Source organism: Parambassis ranga, chromosome 14 (assembly GCF_900634625.1).
Source record: "Parambassis ranga chromosome 14, fParRan2.1, whole genome shotgun sequence".
NCBI lineage: Eukaryota > Metazoa > Chordata > Actinopteri > Ambassidae > Parambassis > Parambassis ranga.
The window spans coordinates 12,305,915-12,324,039 of record NC_041034.1 but is presented as its reverse complement, the minus strand read 5'-3'; the positions used below and the strand labels follow the sequence as shown (position 1 = coordinate 12,324,039).

Genomic DNA, 18,125 nt, shown 5'->3' with positions numbered 1-18,125 from the left:
TTTAGCCCCGCAGTTTCTTCATCTGTAAACTCATTAGAGCAATTTGACATTTTTCATAAAAAAAATGTGTTGCCACTCTTCCATCACGTCTGGCTTTAAACAAGAACCTCTCCTACAATGCTTTGGCACACAGCACTTCATGGGACCAGCATCATAATAAAGCTAATACAAGCTTAAATAATTCTAGCCTGAGGTGTCTTCCTGTCCTGGAAAAAGTAACACTGCTGGCTGCAGGCGTCTTACTGTTGCTGCACAAGTTGAAGCCAGTTGATCCTGCCACTTTGTCCGTTGGCTGTGCTTCAGCGGTGCCAAAATTTACCTTGATCCAAATTCCATCTCCCTAATTTGCTGTATTATTTATTTTATTTTATTTTATTTTTGTCATTAGGAAAACAGCCATGTGTCTTTGTAATGGCTGATTTGTCTACAGCAGCATGCAGACACTGAAAATGAAGCACACAATGACCAAGCAACACAGATTCTGAAATTTCTGTGAATGCCCTTATCAAGGTGGCTGTTTGCATGATAAACAGATGGAGCCGAATTAGAAAAAAAATAGAAATACAGTGGCAATTTTCCCATTTGCATGTGTGTCAACAGAATTACATTATAACGTTTCAATAAGTGATTGCCAGAAGCGATTTTCCAACAGCAGCAAACATGTCAATCTTTGTAGAACTTCTTTTATGTTTTTTTTTCAAACATAATCCTTAAAATTTGTCTCTTCTCTTCTCTCCTTAATGCTTTTGTCTTGCATGTACATCCAGGTGAGAAGCCTCATCAGTGCAGCATCTGCTGGCGCTCGTTCTCCCTGAAGGATTACTTAATTAAGCATATGGTGACACACACAGGGGTGCGGGCCTATCAGTGCAGCATCTGCAACAAGCGTTTCACCCAGAAGAGCTCTCTCAACGTCCACATGCGGCTGCACCGTGGAGAGAAGTCCTATGAGTGCTACATCTGCAAGAAGAAGTTCTCACACAAGACCTTGCTGGAGAGGCACATGGCCCTGCACAGCACAGCCAACGCCATCACAGGGCTGTCGGGGAGTGTAGGCAGCTCGGGCCCAGTCTCCATTCCCATGCCTATGGCTGTCCCTGAGCCTGGAGCTGGAGTGGTGGCCCTCGCCATGCCAGTAAGTGGAGGTGCTGGAGTTGGGGCTGGGGTTGGAACAGGAGTGGGTGTAGCTGCAGAAGCAAGCTGCCAAGAAGGGACCACCTACGTGTGCTCCGTCTGCCCTGCCAAGTTCGACCAAATGGAGCACTTCAATGACCACATGCGAATGCATGTCTCCGATGGATAAGTACAAATAGATAAACTTCTTTCAAAAAGAATGACAAATAAAATGGCACTAGATTTTCCTTTTCTTATTTTGAGGTATGAAGAGTAATGAGTATAGACACTGGCACATTAAGTTTCCCAAAAAAAAAAAGATTTTTTTTTTTCTGTTATTCTAAAAGAAAAAAGATGGTGGCCTTAAGGCTTAGTAGTTTGATATTGATCTACTGGATGGATCCTAACTACAGGCCTCTAAATGTACGCTTTCCTAAAATATTGATTTATGTGTTGAACACTACCGAAAGGCCTACGAAAGAAACACATACACACAAACACACCTTTAGTGTAGATACGTCTGAATGAATATACATGTGCATACATGTTTGAGCATTTGTGTATTTGCATGTGTTTGTCCAAGCGGCTGTGTGTGTGTGTGTGTGTGTGTGTGTGTGTGTGTGTGTGTGTGTGTGCATTGCCATGAAACATAAATCATGGCAGTTGTGAACCCATACTGACCAGTTTGGAAACTATAGATGTCCAAGCTTACTGTGGTATAATTTACAACAACAATAACAAAAAAAAAAAACATCTGGGGTTGGGCTACATATTCCCTCTAAAAAATACTGATGGTCACAAGATTGCCTTCTTCTATCAAATAAAAAAAGGAGAGTAGTTAATTTGACACTGGTTTTTATTTATTCCTATGTTATTAAGGGATTATAATGCAGCTGTTGTCAAGGTACCAATTTCAATCATTTTACTGAAATGTAACTTCCTGTCAGCGGTGATTGGGGGGGGTATTTCTCACATTTTTTTTAAATTATTGTCCATGCATTTTTGATGCTTAAGATTACTAAATTATGGTGTGTTGATGAGACAGTTTTCGAGCAAAAACATGTTTCTTTTTTTCTGAAGTTTGGAGTTTAACTCATTTGCATACACTGCCACTAATATCTTAAAAGACTGTTAAGGCTAGTAGACCTCTTCCATTTAAAAACACAAGATAAAAAGAAAGATTCTTTTGCTGATGTTTTTTTTTTTCTTTTTTTTTCTTTAAGCCTTTGACATTCACAGTTATGGCAGGCTGGAAAATGCGACTAAACTCCATTAATTGCTGCTCTTCAACTTGCACCTGACTGTTATGGGATATAGATTATAAAACAAAAATGTCACTTCAACTATTGTTATTGAGTAGCCTACATGCTTTTAATTTGATAATTGAACTACAATGGGCAGTATTGGCTAGTTGTTGATTGAAACAGTGTTGTTAAAGAGGGCATAATTTAATTGGAATCAAATTTAAAATGCCTGTATGACCTCTTCATTACCACTGCATAGCTATTTCAGCAGCTGGGAGTTAAATGCATTATCCTTTAATGTATTGGTTTTTCTCAGAGGGCTCAAATAGCATGCAGTGTTTTGAAGGGAAATACAGCCGGAAAGCAAAAACAAGTAGCTCCCTTGATTGATTTTTACACTGTTTCATGATATATATACCACAAGTTGCAGATGGACTTTGTAGGCAATAGCATACATTCCTTGATATTTCTATATATATGAATAAATATATATATAACAACCTAGACACAGCATGTACAGAATAGATTTGGAAGGTAGTGTACGCAAGTTGTCATCCATGCATCACATCACTTAAGGCTCATTTCTGATATTTGAATTCTTTTATATTGCTTTTTATCCAAAATAGGACACACACACACACAGAGACACACACACAGAACTGCCTGCAACTGCAATGAAGAATTTGCTCATATTTTGTGAGCAAATACTTTCGTAGTTGTATTGTTAAAAGAATAACTAACTGCATACAGGGGTCTTAAAAAGACCTGCTGTTCAATTAAAAAAAAACAAAGTGCTACTTTGCACATTTTCTTAAAATGCCTGTGTTTAATATTAATCATTTTTTTCCTTAAATAAATTTCTATGATTTTCTTTTATTCAATTTCAAAGGAAAAAACTTTTTTTTTAAAAAAAAGAAAACAAAATCTTGATAAGTGGACTGCATTATTTTCTTGCATATATGTTGCACTGCTTAAACCAATAAGTGCACTACTGTTAACAGAGATATTATAGTTTTAGAAAAGAGGATTTTTTTTAAAATCTAACATTTGGTTGTAGAGTTCACATGTAGTAGAATAGCTTTGTTTCAATTTCTTCATTAAGTAATTCAGCAAATCTTGGCTTTTGTTATTGCTTGCAGTTACCTACAGTATATTCTTGTGCCGTGTTAATGCAAGCATTTATTTTTATTTACATGTGTACCATTATGTGTGCTCATCTATGTTTTAACCTTTGAATTCTCTGGAGTCGGTTCCCTATAAGAGTTTTATTCACATTTCTTTAGCAGATTTTTCCTCTTGAAAACATTCAAGCCAACAGTAACAGTGAAACAACAACAGTAATAATAAACAACATGAGTAATAATAATAATATCAACTATTATTATATTATTAATAGTAATACATTTATAAGTGTGTGTGTGTGTGTGTGTGTGTAACATAAGTGATACGTGTGTCCTAGAAGAACTTTCTGTGGGGTTAAAGGTGTGGGGAGGTGATGGAATGCAGCTTCTTTGATATCTGTCGGTCAGTTGTACACAGTTGTGTCCCTTCCTTCGTGTTTGTGTGTCTGTGAGTGTCTGTGTGTGGTATATAGCCTAATCAAATTGTTGATAAGTGGAATATCTGAACTGTAGGGCTTCCTTTGCAATATGCAGCGCAGGTACTAAGACTAGCAGCTCTCTCCAAACCCTTTGGGCTAATAAGGCACCTGTAACATTCACTAAAGCTTATATAGGTCAAATACTGTTGACTTTGCCGCACCGGTTACTTTGAGCATTTTATGGCTGAGATTCTTGTAATTGCTACTAAATTTCAGCGCTCTCTGCGGAGTCAGTTTCAGTTGAAGTCAAGTGATGAGATTTGAAAAATAAAGTTGTCCACACGAGAAAAAAAAAAAGCGTGAGGTTAGTCCTCAGTAAAAGTAGCACATTATGTAACATTTGATTGGGCCTGTCTCTCTTATGGTGTGCATATAAGCCTAAACTGTATGGTTCCTGTTTGTAGCTGTCATTGCCAGGATGGCAATATTGCTGCATGCTAGTGCTATATTTGTCTCTACACAGCACGTGGAGGGTAATCTCATGCCTTAACAGACAATGCACTAAATAGAATATGTAAGCAACTGCCGAGATCTCTTTCCAACAGTATTGCCACATGTATGGCACACAGCTCATGATGTTGGTGTTTGTTGTCTGTTCAGTACCAAGTTAAACACTGCCAAACTAACATCATCATGTCTTTAACAGCAAAGGCAGAGACATTAATTGAATTGTTTCAGTGTAATGTGTGTATTCAGTAAACTAGCATTCCTTCATGGCACCTAAATTTTACATATTTTGTGTAAACACATATATCAAATGCACTATTGACTGTAGCTAGATGAGTACAACCAGCTTTGTGGTATCATTGGTCTAAATAGTAGGTTAAGTAGCTCGATGTTGGTTTTTGAAATATTTGATTTCAGAATTACACTATCAATGGTTTCTCTATCACTTCTTCTTTTTTTTTTGGAATAACAAAAGTAGCCAATCTCAACGTTATCTGGATGAGGGCTAATAACTCGTCCCATCATCAGTTGACTTATTGTATCATAAGGTGTTTGACAGCAGACCAGGCTTGGAAAGGGGGAGGAACCTTCTCTCCAGTGTGTCATAACGTGCTATAGCATACCCAGGCTTCGTGCCCCGCCCCCTGCCTTCGCTGTTGCATTAGAATCATACACTCTTCACTGTCCATAGTTATATATTCCTTATACTGCTTCAGCTACTCGTGGTGGTGCTTCATTCTCTTTTCTCAGTGTTGCAGAGTCATTTAAAAATTGTTGAAGAATTGCAACATTATCCAGAAAAATAAGTCCTTATCTCAATTGTGCTTCTTCTAGTTGTTAGTCTAGACTTTATGTTTTGCAAAGTGTACACATATTTTCCAGAACAAAACATATTGAAAAGTAGATAATAGCCTTGAGCCTGCAGCTGTTTGTATTGTGTTTCCAATATATTCCTGTTTGTTTCGTTTATCTTAGCGTAGAGACACAGGGTCTACAGTACATCGTTGTCCTTCTGGCAGTAAGTTTGATTCATTGTTATACTTTCATTTTCTCCTGCTTTTTTAATGGTGGTCATAGTGGTGTTGTTTATACATACATAGCTTCACGCAACTGGATAAAGGATAGTCAGTTATTTTTCACAGTGTACTATATATATGCATATATGCTTCGCGTTGAGATGAAAACAAGGAAAATGGGAAGATAGTGATGGTTGTTGAGTAAGAAACAGGTTCATTTTATTCTGATAAGCATGTGTCTGTCTTCATGTTCGTCCTTCAGTCTGTCTCCACACAGTTTTTTAAGGCATGATTAAAGTCACAAAATAGAAAAACACAAGAAACCACTCAGATAACTGCATTTTTTTTCTTTGTCCTTCTTACCGAGAGTGAAATAGATACAAAGATACTATATATATTTTAAGTATCACCATCTCCACACAGATAAAGAATACAGTCTCAGATAGTTTGATAATTGCAGCTAGAGTATACAATACCTTGTGGGATATAGGGAATATGCCTATCAAGTGCCTATCAGAACATACAGCAACTATACAGAATATTCATAGTTTTTCTCTCCTACATTGCACAAATACAGTATGTACACAATGGACAAATAAAATATACTATTTATACTATTACTGCTAAATAACCTGCTGGTTGTGAGTGCATCATAAGAGAACCCTTTAAAATACCTGAAATGTTTTATTCATATACAGTAAAAGCTACAAGTTTTATTTTTTATCTTACATCTATACCATTTGGAGGATTTAAAGATATAAACTGCAGTCACACTAAAACGCACAAAATACAAGTTTTTTTCCTCTCACATTGCTCTATCTCTCATTAATAAGGCGCTTTAATTTCCAGTTTTTGCCATTTGCAAACAAGCCATATGCTGCAATGTACTGTATGTTTGGGGAAAAGGGCAGTGGCATCCTGTGAACAGCAGGGGGAGCCACACATCAGCTGGAAGAGGGCAAGTTTTACACACTGCCTGTCTAGAAAAATGGACGGAAAAAACGGAAATCCACTTAAAAATGTTGTTGGCCTTTTCTAGATTATCTTAACATCCACGTGCAGAGCAAGCTGTTACCTCCACTGACACCTACTTTAAATGCGGTCAGTGGGAGTCGCAGTAGTTTGTTTCAAAGTACACAATGTGCGTTTTGACCTTGATTGCAAGTCCTCACATGCAATGCCAATGCCCGATTTCCCCACAATGACCATTAAAGTTTTATCTTATCTGACAGCCTTGTTTATGTACAGCGTGAAATTGTAAAGGGCAAGCAGTGAGCAATGTGGAAGGAACAAAAATACGGAAATGGTTATTCAACTAGCTGTTTTTTTTTTTGTTTTTTGTTTTTATAACCACAACTTGGAGGCAAAAATGAGATGGCAAATTGAAAGTTCTGGCTACAGATAAACACATCTCCCTCATTCAGCGGTCTTTAAGTGGCTGGGTTAGAACAACATTAAAACAAAAAAAAAATAAAAAAAAAATTGGTGGAATAAAAATCATAAATCAAGTTTGAGGACGGAGTGGCTGCGAGATAAAAGGTTCTGGGAGGGCTTATTATTCTGTCCCCTGTGGACTAATTACCACAGTTTTCTCTCTAACCTTCTCCAGCCTAGTTATACTGTGCCAAATTTGGGGAGAGGTGGGGGGGGGGTTGTTGCATTTAAATGATACCACTATTGCTAAATTAGTTGTTGATCCACATAATGTAGGTATCTTTTCTTACCAAAAGCCAGCGACTGCTTTTAGTTTGCATCGTTAAATCCTCCATAACACATAGTTTTCAAATAAATAGGAGAAAACAGCTATGATACACAGGTAGTTTCATAGACATTTAATGTGAAGATGACGCATTAAAAAATAATATAGGCAATGTGATATAGCTAGTCCCTGTCATCCAACTGTCACACTATGAGAAACAGCATCTGTTCCAATTTAACAGACAAATGATCCAGATTCTGTTTTGATTTCACACAGCTATACTATGCTATAACATCTAGATTATATTCACTATTTCTCCAAACATGCAGTTATTACACTACACCTGGTGAGCTTTATTTTGTCGTCGGGTACCTACCACCCATCAGTCCAAATGAAGCATGCAGTCCTGTCTTACACAGCGTTACTCCCCTCCTCCTTTTATATTTTTGAGTGTCCCTTGATAACAGGCGTTCAGTATCTTTTCTTTATCACCGTGATGAGCCCTGCGAAGACTGAACACTGAGCCTCTTTGTGCTCTCAGTCACTGTAGTCTTTTTGGCTTAGTTCAGCTTGATGAGATGTTTTAAAAGTGTGCAGCAGCGTAACTAAAAACATGCATTCCTCCAAGTCCAGCACATTCCACTCCTAGTCTGGCATTCATTTTTTCCACACTTAACTAACCTAATATTAAGGAGAATTTCCAGCGCTTAATTAATCGTTCTGCATATTTCATCATGAAACAGCAGAATACCCCCCCCCCCTTTTTTGGTTTTCCTTTTTTTTTTCAAGTCTCATCTCGCTGTTTATTCAAATTTCGCCATGAGATCACAAACCTAATAAGCTTTGAGCACAGCAGCTTTTGTGCTGGTGTGGACAACATGCACTATATGCTGTCACTAACAACGTCTCTGCGGACGTCACTCTTCTTCTTTATTTTCCATAGTGCAGACATTCATTTTAAAGCAAAGAGAGAAGTCACCATGATCTCGGCCAAACGTCTGCCATCAGTGCAGATGGTTCATGTTAATAAAAGGGGCTGGTGGTGGTAAAAAAAATAAAATAAAATAAAATTGCTAAACGGGGGTCATGCTAACCATTAGGAGTTAAACTGTACTAGACAATGTTTGTTTTGACAAACCAAAGAAGAGTTAGGATCACTTTGTTTTGTTGTGGGGTTCCTGTACGATTGCTGGCTAGTTGCTTCGGTGTGTTTGTTTTTTTTTTTCTCATGGCAGGATGCTTGTGAAGATGCCTACATGTTTTTGGATCAGTTGTGTATAGTTTTCTTTTGTGGGTTGTGTTAATTTGGAGACCAAATTTTTATTATTCGAATAAATGCAACCGCAAAAAAAAAAACATCAAAATGAATCTGACACCGTAGCTGTGATGTAAACTATCGCATGTATAGGTGTTGCATTGTTCCACAATAGTCATCGATTATGTCAATATACACATTTAGCAGATCAGTGTACACCCATTCACCTCCATGTTGGATTCTATCCACATAGTTTGTCTGATTTGAATATTGGCACTGTTATGTTATTATTTCAAGGCTTTCCCTAAAAATACTAATCTGATGTAGAGTACATTGATTTATATGATACTTGAGATGGACCAAGATGTTAAGTTTGCACATATTTGTAAGTTGTTTATTAAGCCAAAAAATTAAGGAAAGAGAATAATAATGTTCAGTTTTGATTGATGAACAAATATTATAATAATTATGTTTACTAAAAACAAACAGAGTCACTACATGATTAAAAAAGAATCATCAACAGCACCAAACTGTACGATGGAATCAAACATCACAATGTGGTCCAGTATACATCATAAATAATAATCAATATTTTGTAATATGACAACACGAGCAGAATGTAAAAACCATTTGGCAAATATTTTATTACTGTACGGTCTAATTCCAGGTGAATCTGCTGTATATTTTTCATCCTGTGTATTCCAAATAGGAAAATTAAATTACTGTAATTCAGGCAGTGTTTTGTACCTGCGCCGAAGTATTAATATTAATATTATATAAAAACCCAAGAAATGACATGCACCCTAAATAATAAAAAAAAGCAGCTTAGGTGGTTTGTTTGTTTTGTTTTGGATTGGTTTTTTTTTCATCGGGCTTTCAGGCTTTTCGCTGCCATATCATGTATCTAGATGCTTTTGTAAACATGCACTTGAGTTGAATTCTGAGATGTGCTTATGAATATGTGTATATTTTGTTAGGCATTTTTCTTTTGCCTATGTTTAGCTTGATATTTTTATTATTTCCCTACAAACGTACTTCTCCTATATAGTTCTGAACTTGGCAGAAGTGGAGCTGTTGTAGTAAAAGGTAGTTCACATCACAACTAAGCAACCCTGAGATATATGCTGCAGTAATGTGTTTTCAGTTTGTTTTTGATAATTTATGCTCCAAGTTGGTTTGTATTTTATTATTATTATTACTATTATTATTCTTATTATTATTATGAAACAAGCTTGTTTGAAATGTATTGACTGCTGTTTTTAAATAGGGGATAAAGTTTTTTATGTATGTGCAAGGACTTTTTTAAATGATTTGTCAAACACTGGACTGGAGTGAGTTTTCCAACATTTCCAAGTTGAGAGATGTATTTGACAGACATAACTGCACAGACGACACCCGTTAGCACAGATGTGAGCTGACAGATGAAGCACATCCTCCCAGCTGTACAGGGAGGGGGGGGGGGGGCAGGGGTGACTAACATCCTCCCATTCAAAAATAGGTGTCATTTGGATATAAGAAGTTAAGATATTTCCTTTGCATTTACTGGGTGATTATAACAGGAAGTGTTCATTCTCCTTCCAAATTATTGCATGGCATAGACTGGTGACAGATTTTATTTTTGTTTTATTTTTTTTTCTTTCTGAAAGAGTGCTCTCTTAAATATTTAGAAAACAATCATAAAGGGATACCACTTCACAACTATCCAGTTCTCACCTGTATGTTCTTTCTATGGTAGATATGACAGCTGTGTCTCACTACACCAACCACCACTTCTCAAACCAGAAAAGAGATTTGCACTAGACTGATTTTGGTCTTCTTCTATCAAAAGCAATATAATTCACTCGACGCTATTTTGAACCATAGTACCGGACGGTCGTCGCTGTCCCCCAGAAGTGGGAATGCTGAGTAAATGGTGATATTTGACAATTTGTTTTTTTTTTTTTTGTATTCAAAGGTACAGAATCAGTCGCCTTTTTAAATGCACATGACATCCATGACATATATTGTTGTTCGTAGCAGAGTTTTTCTTTATTATTACTATTATTATTATTATGGTTATTTCTACCCCGAGTGTTAGTGTCCAGATTTGAGGGGCATTAAGACTGTTGTTTTCTCCTGTGATTGTTTTGGACAAATCAAAGCGGCTCTCTTACACATCTGAAGTGAGAGACAGGATGTTATGAGGGAAGGAATCATTCACCATGTCTTTATCACACATAACATACAAATGCCAAAACATGAGAAACCCAGCTGTCCACTGTCGTGCACACCTTTCCCTTAGACGCTAAAAAAAAACAAAAGAACAAAAAAACATTCATCAATACAGTAATTCTCTTCATATTTGGTCACTGAGTGCTTTGTTTTTCTTTCTGATACTTAAAAAAATGCTTTAAACTGAAACAATAATGAGGAAAAAAACTCCAAATGCACCTTTTGTTGTACGAACACAGCATCATTGGCTACTTATGTAGAAAAATCCACCAAACTATGTCATCCTATCTCAGCCAGGTCACTCATTATTGACCTCGACATCATTATTTTTCTGTCGTGTAAATTTTCCAATAATTCACACAAACAGCAGCGTTTTATCTGGATGTAGTAGCTTTCCTGTTTTTCACCGCTTTGTGGTGTTGTTGAAAGATGTTTGCGGTTTGTCTAAATATGTTGCGTGTTAGAGGAAGCATAAGTATGTGCCTTCTTGTAATCTCCTTGGTGAGCTTGTTATTATTGAGAAGCTGAAGCCAGCCAATTGTGTTTGCACTAAAAACCAAATTGCTTTTTGTGATGTAGACTATTTAAGCAAGCTTGTTGCGTCACTTTAACCGTACAGTATGCATGAGGGTGAAATTGGTAAGTCTAGGGCTAGAGCTCTCATCTGTTGACCTGTAAAACCAGTGCAGCTTAGAGGATCTTGTGAATATATCTTGGCTTAGTTTTCGCATTTAGTTTTCAATTCCATCTCCTTACTCATCAAGTTTTTTTGTTTTGTTTTTTGTTTTGTTTTTTTCACAACAGTTCAAAACGAAATAAAAATAAATAAAGAAAAAAATACCAAAAAAAAATAAATCACATACCATGAATACAATACAGCTTTTACTTTTCACATGCCACAGTTAGAGTAACACAACTGCAGAATAGAGATATTCATTTATCTTGAAACCATGGGAATGCATGAGTAATATGAGGTCGCCTCAAGACTATTGGTCAAATTAATTTAGGTTGCTTTTTGGAATTTTTGTGTATTTATTACATATTACATTGACATCTAAGAAAAGGCCTACATGCTTTGAGTCTTACAAATGCACCTTATTCATGTCAGTCCATGTGGGGAAAAAAAAAAGAAAAAGAAAAAAAAAAGGCTGGCAATGTAATATCTCTGATTTAGCACCTTACTACACAGCATGTTTTCACTTTATGCCAGTTTAGCTATTCTTCCATATGTATGATTTGAAAAATTAAATCTCATATTTTGTGAAATTGTTTCATGGGATGTGCCAAAGTTTGGAGGCGATCTCCCAAGGTGTTTATGCTTATCATTTTCTTTTTCCTCCTCCTCCTCCTCCTTCAGTTATAGCAACGGTATGTCAAAACTTTCCTATAAACAGTGTGTGGAATCAATTTATCTCAGCAAACAGTATCATTACTTGCCATTTTACAATAAGCCCTGTATTTCACATATATTTACCAGTGATGTGTATTTGTTATTATAAAGAAAATAGCCGTAAAAGCTTCATTATGTTACATAATATTGTGACTTTTTTCGAAAAACTGTGAAGACTTATCTTGCATATACTTTATACAGAAGTATTAAGCCTTAATACAAAAGACTAAAAAAAGTGTGGAAGAATAAACTGATTGTTGCTAAGTAAGGATGATTTTTGTAAATGTTACCAGCACTTTTTTTGTAATTTTCACTCTCTGAGGTATTGTACAAGTTCAAGCTGTTTGTGAAGTTTGATTATGAAGGAATAAAAACTAGTACTTTCCTGTACTTCACAGAAAGTTTTGTTGCTGTTTTATTTTTCTGCTCTATTCTTGACATTTTGGTGTGTTTTCTCCTGAATAAACTCTTTTGAATTTACATTTTGAAGCATAAAAAAACACTTTTTTTATTAAGCCCATGAGGGCTAACAGGGTGGTGTAACAACAATACTATGTATACAGTCACACACTCCAAAATTTAGAGTTTAATTGAACAGTTTGCTTGTAAAGCTGTTTCCTAGCATGCTAATTCCAAAGCAAGAATATTCACCCTTAAATGACTTTAAAAGCTGTTAGCAGGGTTCCTCACCTGACCGTTCTCTGCCATAACTGTAAGTCCATATAAAGCAGGTCGTTAACCCCTGTAGTCAAAGCTAAAATTAAAACTCGTATACACAACATTAGCCTGGATTGTTGTGGTGTGTGTTGGTTCAACAAATACAGTTGGAAGTGACGAGATCCTGAACAACAGGCTGGACTGTATCCCAGAATGCAATGCTGGGCAGAAGGAAGGAGGAAACACCCAGGACAAGCTGTCACAAATCTAACAATGATTAATAAACAGTCGCAGTCATACTTCACACCTACGGGCTATTCAAGTGTGCAGTCCACTCGATTCACAAGTGTTTGGACTGTGGGAGGATGCAGCCAACACAGCCTGAAGAGACTTTCCTGCTGCAGACACACACACAGTCAATCTGCTGTGAGGCTGCCACACTCATTTGTATGATAGAATGAAATATAATGTACCTTAATGGTTATTATGAAGTGATGTATGTCCTATGGGTTTACAACAGTTACCAACTTAGACAGAAGTAAAATAAAAAATACTCCCAATTTAGACTTTTGAATTTGAAAAAACAAACCAAAACACTATTAAGTGAAAAATAATTACGATAACATTTATGATTTTTTTTTGGCACAAATCCAATAACCTGTATTTCTGACACAAAAACAACACTTGTGCTATAAAATACACACACAAAGTCACACACATGATTTTGTATCTATAGTTTTATTAGCCGCTTCATGAACACATTAATAAACACTGTGATTATATTAATTCGCAGGACATTCTTGATTTTGTCAGGTTGTTACTTTTGATGTAAGGTGACAGATTTTTTTTGTAGAATGAAACGGGGGAGCGACAGCATCTCAGTACTGACAGCGCAGGCTGCTGAGACACACCAACACCCTGTGATACATCAGAAATGTTCATTAACCGATGATCATGAAAGCAGCAGGGCTAGGTGTGTTGAAGCAAACGTCATTCTGCACAGCTGTTTATTGCTTTGCTCCCCCTTTTATACACTTGCCACCTATTTTTTTATATTGTCACAGTATTCACAGTAAGGAAATAGCTCTAAGAACCTTCATTGAGAAACACAAGCAATGTGTGGACCCTTTACTTGTTTGTCACCAGCGCCCCCTGCCGACAGGCTTTAGTATAGCAGCCTAAAAGATGATTCATTTGTAACTTCCGTGTTAACATGTCCAACTTCTATGATCTTACACAAGACAAACTCCTGTAGGCTGGACCTATATGTCAACTAATGTTTTTAAAGTCTGAGTATCTTATTTCAATAAAATAATACTCTGCATTGAAGGATTTCAGGGTGGAGAATTGACCAATAAGGCAAGAATTTACTTGCCACACCTTCACTGCTCACAAATACCTAACATAACTTGTTATATTTGACATTTAAGCCAACCAAATATCATAAACAATAACCAATTAAGCTAAATGTAAATAACCTCTCATGCATAAGTCAGAGAAAGACTTAAGATTAGTAGTTCCCCCTTAAAATGAAAACCCCTGGCAAGTGTTTTTAACCTTGATGGGTATCACTATAGAATGAATTTGATGTGTGATTAAGTGAAACTTCTACCATCTAAAAATTAAGGAAATTGTTGCGTTACTGTTGAAGTAGAATGTCATTTTCACTGAAGCTCACACTGAGTTGTTCTTCTCTACAATCCTAGACGTGACCACGGTCAAACCAGGAAGGCTCAGGGAGAGATAAGCGCGAGTAAATATAGCAGTTGGTGTAATCCACTTCGTGCATTTCATTATCCAGTGAGTGTTCATCTCATGCTATGACAGTGGAGGAGACGGTGGTTTAAGTTTGTTCCCCAGAATAATTTTATTCAATTTGGGACCATAGAAACCTAGTGAATGACAGAGGAGGTATCAGATTTTTTTTGTTTTTTTAACAGGAATGACATTGTAAAGAGGGTGTGGAACGTTTAAAATCATAAAGATGCACAACGTACAGCCATCGCCCACAACTAATGGTGAGACACTAGTTTTGTTCCCATAAATAAGGCAGAATGCAGAGTCCATAGAAATGGAAAGTTGTTACATTTAGCCAAATTGGACAGTGACAAGACAAACATGAAGAATTTAGATGACTTTCTTCAGCTCATCGTACAACACCAGCACGAAGGCTCCGCCCATGCCTCTGAGCACGTTGGACCAGGCTCCCTTGAAGAAGGCCTTGCTGCCCTCATCGCGGGCGATCTTACGCCAGCAGTCAATGGTCCCTGAATACATGATGTCAGCTGCGGAAGGAAAGAAAAGGTTGTTTTGGTCAAAACTTATTCAAATCACAGATCAGAGGTACAGCACTGATGTGTCTGGCAAAATACAGCAACTAGACCAAGTGAACTTACCTCCTTTACGTCCAGACTGCATCATCATGCGTCTACGGACAGTATCGAAGGGGTAAGAGGTCAGGCCAGCAACAGCTGTCACAGTCTGAGCAATCATCCAGCTCACCAATATGTGGGTGTTCTTGGGGTCTGGAAGCATACCTGGAAACAAAGAAGGAAATGCATTACAGATCCAGAAATCCTCAAACTTCTGATGAGCCGTCATGTATTAATATGGAATCAGCATACCCTTAGCTGTGTCATAGATGCCGAAGTAAGCAGCCCTGTAGATGATAATGCCCTGCACAGACACGTTGAAACCCTGGTACAAGCCCCTCAGACCATCAGACCTGAAGATCTTGGCAAGGCAGTCGCCCAGACCTTTGAACTCTCTCTCTTGTCCTGCCTTTCCCACATCAGCTGCCAGGCGGGTACGGGCAAAATCAAGAGGGTACACAAAACAGAGGGATGTGGCTCCAGCTGCACCACCAGAAGCCAGGTTACCAGCGAAGTACCTCCAGAACTGGGTGCGCTTGTCAACACCATCAAGGAAGATCTTCTTGTACTTGTCCTTGAAGGCGAAGTTGAGGGCCTGGGTGGGGAAATATCTGATGACATTGGCAAGGTTACCTCTCCAGAAGGAAAGAGCTCCCTGCTCCTTGGGGATACGGACAATGCAGTCAACGATTCCCTTGTACTGCTTGTCAGCAGTGATCTGCTTACTGGCATGCTGGACCTGAAATAATAAAAGATAAAAGAAAGAAAGTTTAAAATGAGAGGCCAATCAACTGGTGGACACATGACAATCACAAGGTCCCCTTGTTGTGACCTTGGCACACAGTCAAGCTTTAAAAGTTGCCATCAGTCCCCATATGAGTGATATCAGCGTTTGCGGACAATTAATGATAATGGCTGCCATACCGAATTTTAAATCAAAATATCAAGAGACTTGCTCATATGCGACAAATTAAAGAAGTTAAAATAGTCATGCGATTAGTACGGAAGGTGGCCAGGGGTCACCCGGAAGGTCTTGACAAATGTCACCGAGCAAGCTCGACAGAAAAGGATGTAAAACTTTTTGACCCGGGTGTGAACGACTGTCTCCGGGCCTTAGCGCAGACATCCCGCTAACGGTTAGCCGACATGAAGGAGTACACCGGCCACCATCAGACTTTGCTGTTAAATTAAACAGGAATATAACGTTCATGTTGTACTGTTGTAACGGAGTGTGAAAAACCTGCGTTGTATATGCAGTAGAATAGTTCGTGTCTGTTTGTACACAGTGTCCTAATGTCAGTACAAGCATTTGTCCTTTGTTAGCTACGCCGGCTAAGGTTAACGTGAAAGCTAACGCTAGCAGTCGGGCTCATGTAGGTCATTCCACATCCTGTAATGACCCGAAATCCTTGAACGCATCACTATTAAGACTTTCATTTATTCTACATTACTACACTCAGCTAAGTCTTTTACAACAAAGACATCACAGATGTGACAGCGGGAAGGCACAAAATCCTGCCGTTTTCTACTGCGAGATCACACAAGCTAGCCGGCTAACGTAGCGAGTCTTCCGGAAGACGGTGTTTTACCTGAAGGAGAAGCTTCACTCTCTCGATTGGGGCGACGGCTGTTTTGGAGATGGCAGCGGAGATACCACCAGCCAGGAAATCCTTGGCGAAAGAAATAGCCTGCTCACTCATTTTGGGATGTTCTTGATGTGCCTTTCAGGTAACCAGTATACACAATATAGCCCCCACTGCCCTCTGTGGCTGTTGGCCTGCACCGACGAAATGGCCGATTGTGTAGCCGCGTTGCGGATTTATCTAGTTCAGTCTATCGCGATAACAGACGAGAAGTCTGATTTTGACGGCGTTGACAAGGCAGCCACGTGATGTAGCTCTCCACCAATCAAGCCTTCAGGACTGTGAGACGTCATTTTGCGTAGTTTTCTGTGTCCTCCTAAGCGAGTAAAACCTGATATTATAATTACATACACGTGAAGTGACTAACATACGCAGAAAGCCTTAAAGGGTTTGCTTGGGCCTGTTTTTATTTAGCTTTGCACCGAGTCACACCCACAGACAGGAAGACGGTCACAGATCAGTGCTGTTACGAGACGGGGAAAGTCACCAGGACATCCAGAGCTCAGTCTGTCAAGGACTAGCATACATCGAGGCATAATTACCATTGCAATAACATAATACATTGTATTAGACATGTAATAATAGGTCCATTAGAAAACTAAAACAATCATCAGTGTAGTTTTCATATTTTCCCCCAGCCTTACTATGGACTAGCAGGTAAACTGGTTTTATGGAGCTATGGATATTTCTAGCACTGAAGTCCATATTAGCCATATCCTGCTTGCATAACCTGTAGATGCCAGATGTTTGATTCCATCTTTAATGTGTGCAATACGCAGGAATTGTGTGTGCACCTGCTTTGCGAGTGCTACAAACTAATGAGCTTATAGATGAATAGGTGGAGCTCACCTTCTGAATGTCAGGCTACATGTTTTTGAGACAGAAAGCCTAAGTCTCTGTTACTGAATAATTGGTGGTGATATAAGCTGCAGGAGTGCTGAAATGTCAGGATAAAGGTTTTATATATATATATATATATATATATATATATATATATATAATTTATTTAATTCATCTATCCAGTCTAGAAATAATCACAAATATCCACTAGGGGGCGGCAAAGGACTTGTGTCTTTAATTAGCTTGTCTGTAACACTCATATACTGCAGATACATCTAAAAACAATATGTATTATTAACAGCTATCTATCAGATTAGGGTCATGTAGTTCCTGTGTGTTTTTGGCTGATTTTTGTTTATGAACCCACTGGTTGGCTGGGCCTTGTTCAAAGCTCTTAAAAGTGAAGCACAGTATAAATCTTGCAGTAAGTCCATTATCTGATGAGTGGTATTGGCCACAGGGAGGAGCTGCTGTGTTGCTGTGCAGCTGGTGTCAAACCTCCTCTGAGGGTTCTTTTGAAGCCAGGGAAGATAAAAGTGAATTAAAACCTGGTTTAATCAAGAACACGCTCGGTAACACATTCTGAGAAATTATTCACTCACACAATACAAAAGGTTGTTTGATGTTAGAAGCAGGAG

General features: G+C 38.1%; 2 protein-coding genes across 2 annotated transcripts in view; one reads left to right on the top strand and one right to left on the bottom strand.

Annotated features, from left to right (window-relative positions):
* zbtb20 (zinc finger and BTB domain containing 20) overlaps positions 1-12,376 on the top strand; it is a 32,804-nt gene extending 20,428 nt beyond the window's left edge. Inside the window, exon 4 of the mRNA XM_028422297.1 lies at positions 768-12,376. Coding sequence (XP_028278098.1) covers positions 768-1,303 — 536 coding nt within the window. The 3' untranslated portion in view covers positions 1,304-12,376. The remainder of the gene's footprint in view (positions 1-767) is intronic.
* Positions 12,377-14,474: 2,098 nt separating this feature from the next.
* Positions 14,475-16,811, bottom strand: LOC114446009 (ADP/ATP translocase 3). Its single transcript, XM_028421389.1, has 4 exons — positions 16,594-16,811; positions 15,257-15,743; positions 15,029-15,169; positions 14,475-14,917 (listed from the first exon to the last, which is right to left on the bottom strand). The coding sequence occupies exons 1-4, from the start codon at positions 16,702-16,704 to the stop codon at positions 14,760-14,762; spliced, it is 897 nt and encodes a 298-aa protein (XP_028277190.1). The 5' UTR covers positions 16,705-16,811; the 3' UTR covers positions 14,475-14,759.
* Between the last annotated feature and the right edge of the window lie 1,314 nt (positions 16,812-18,125).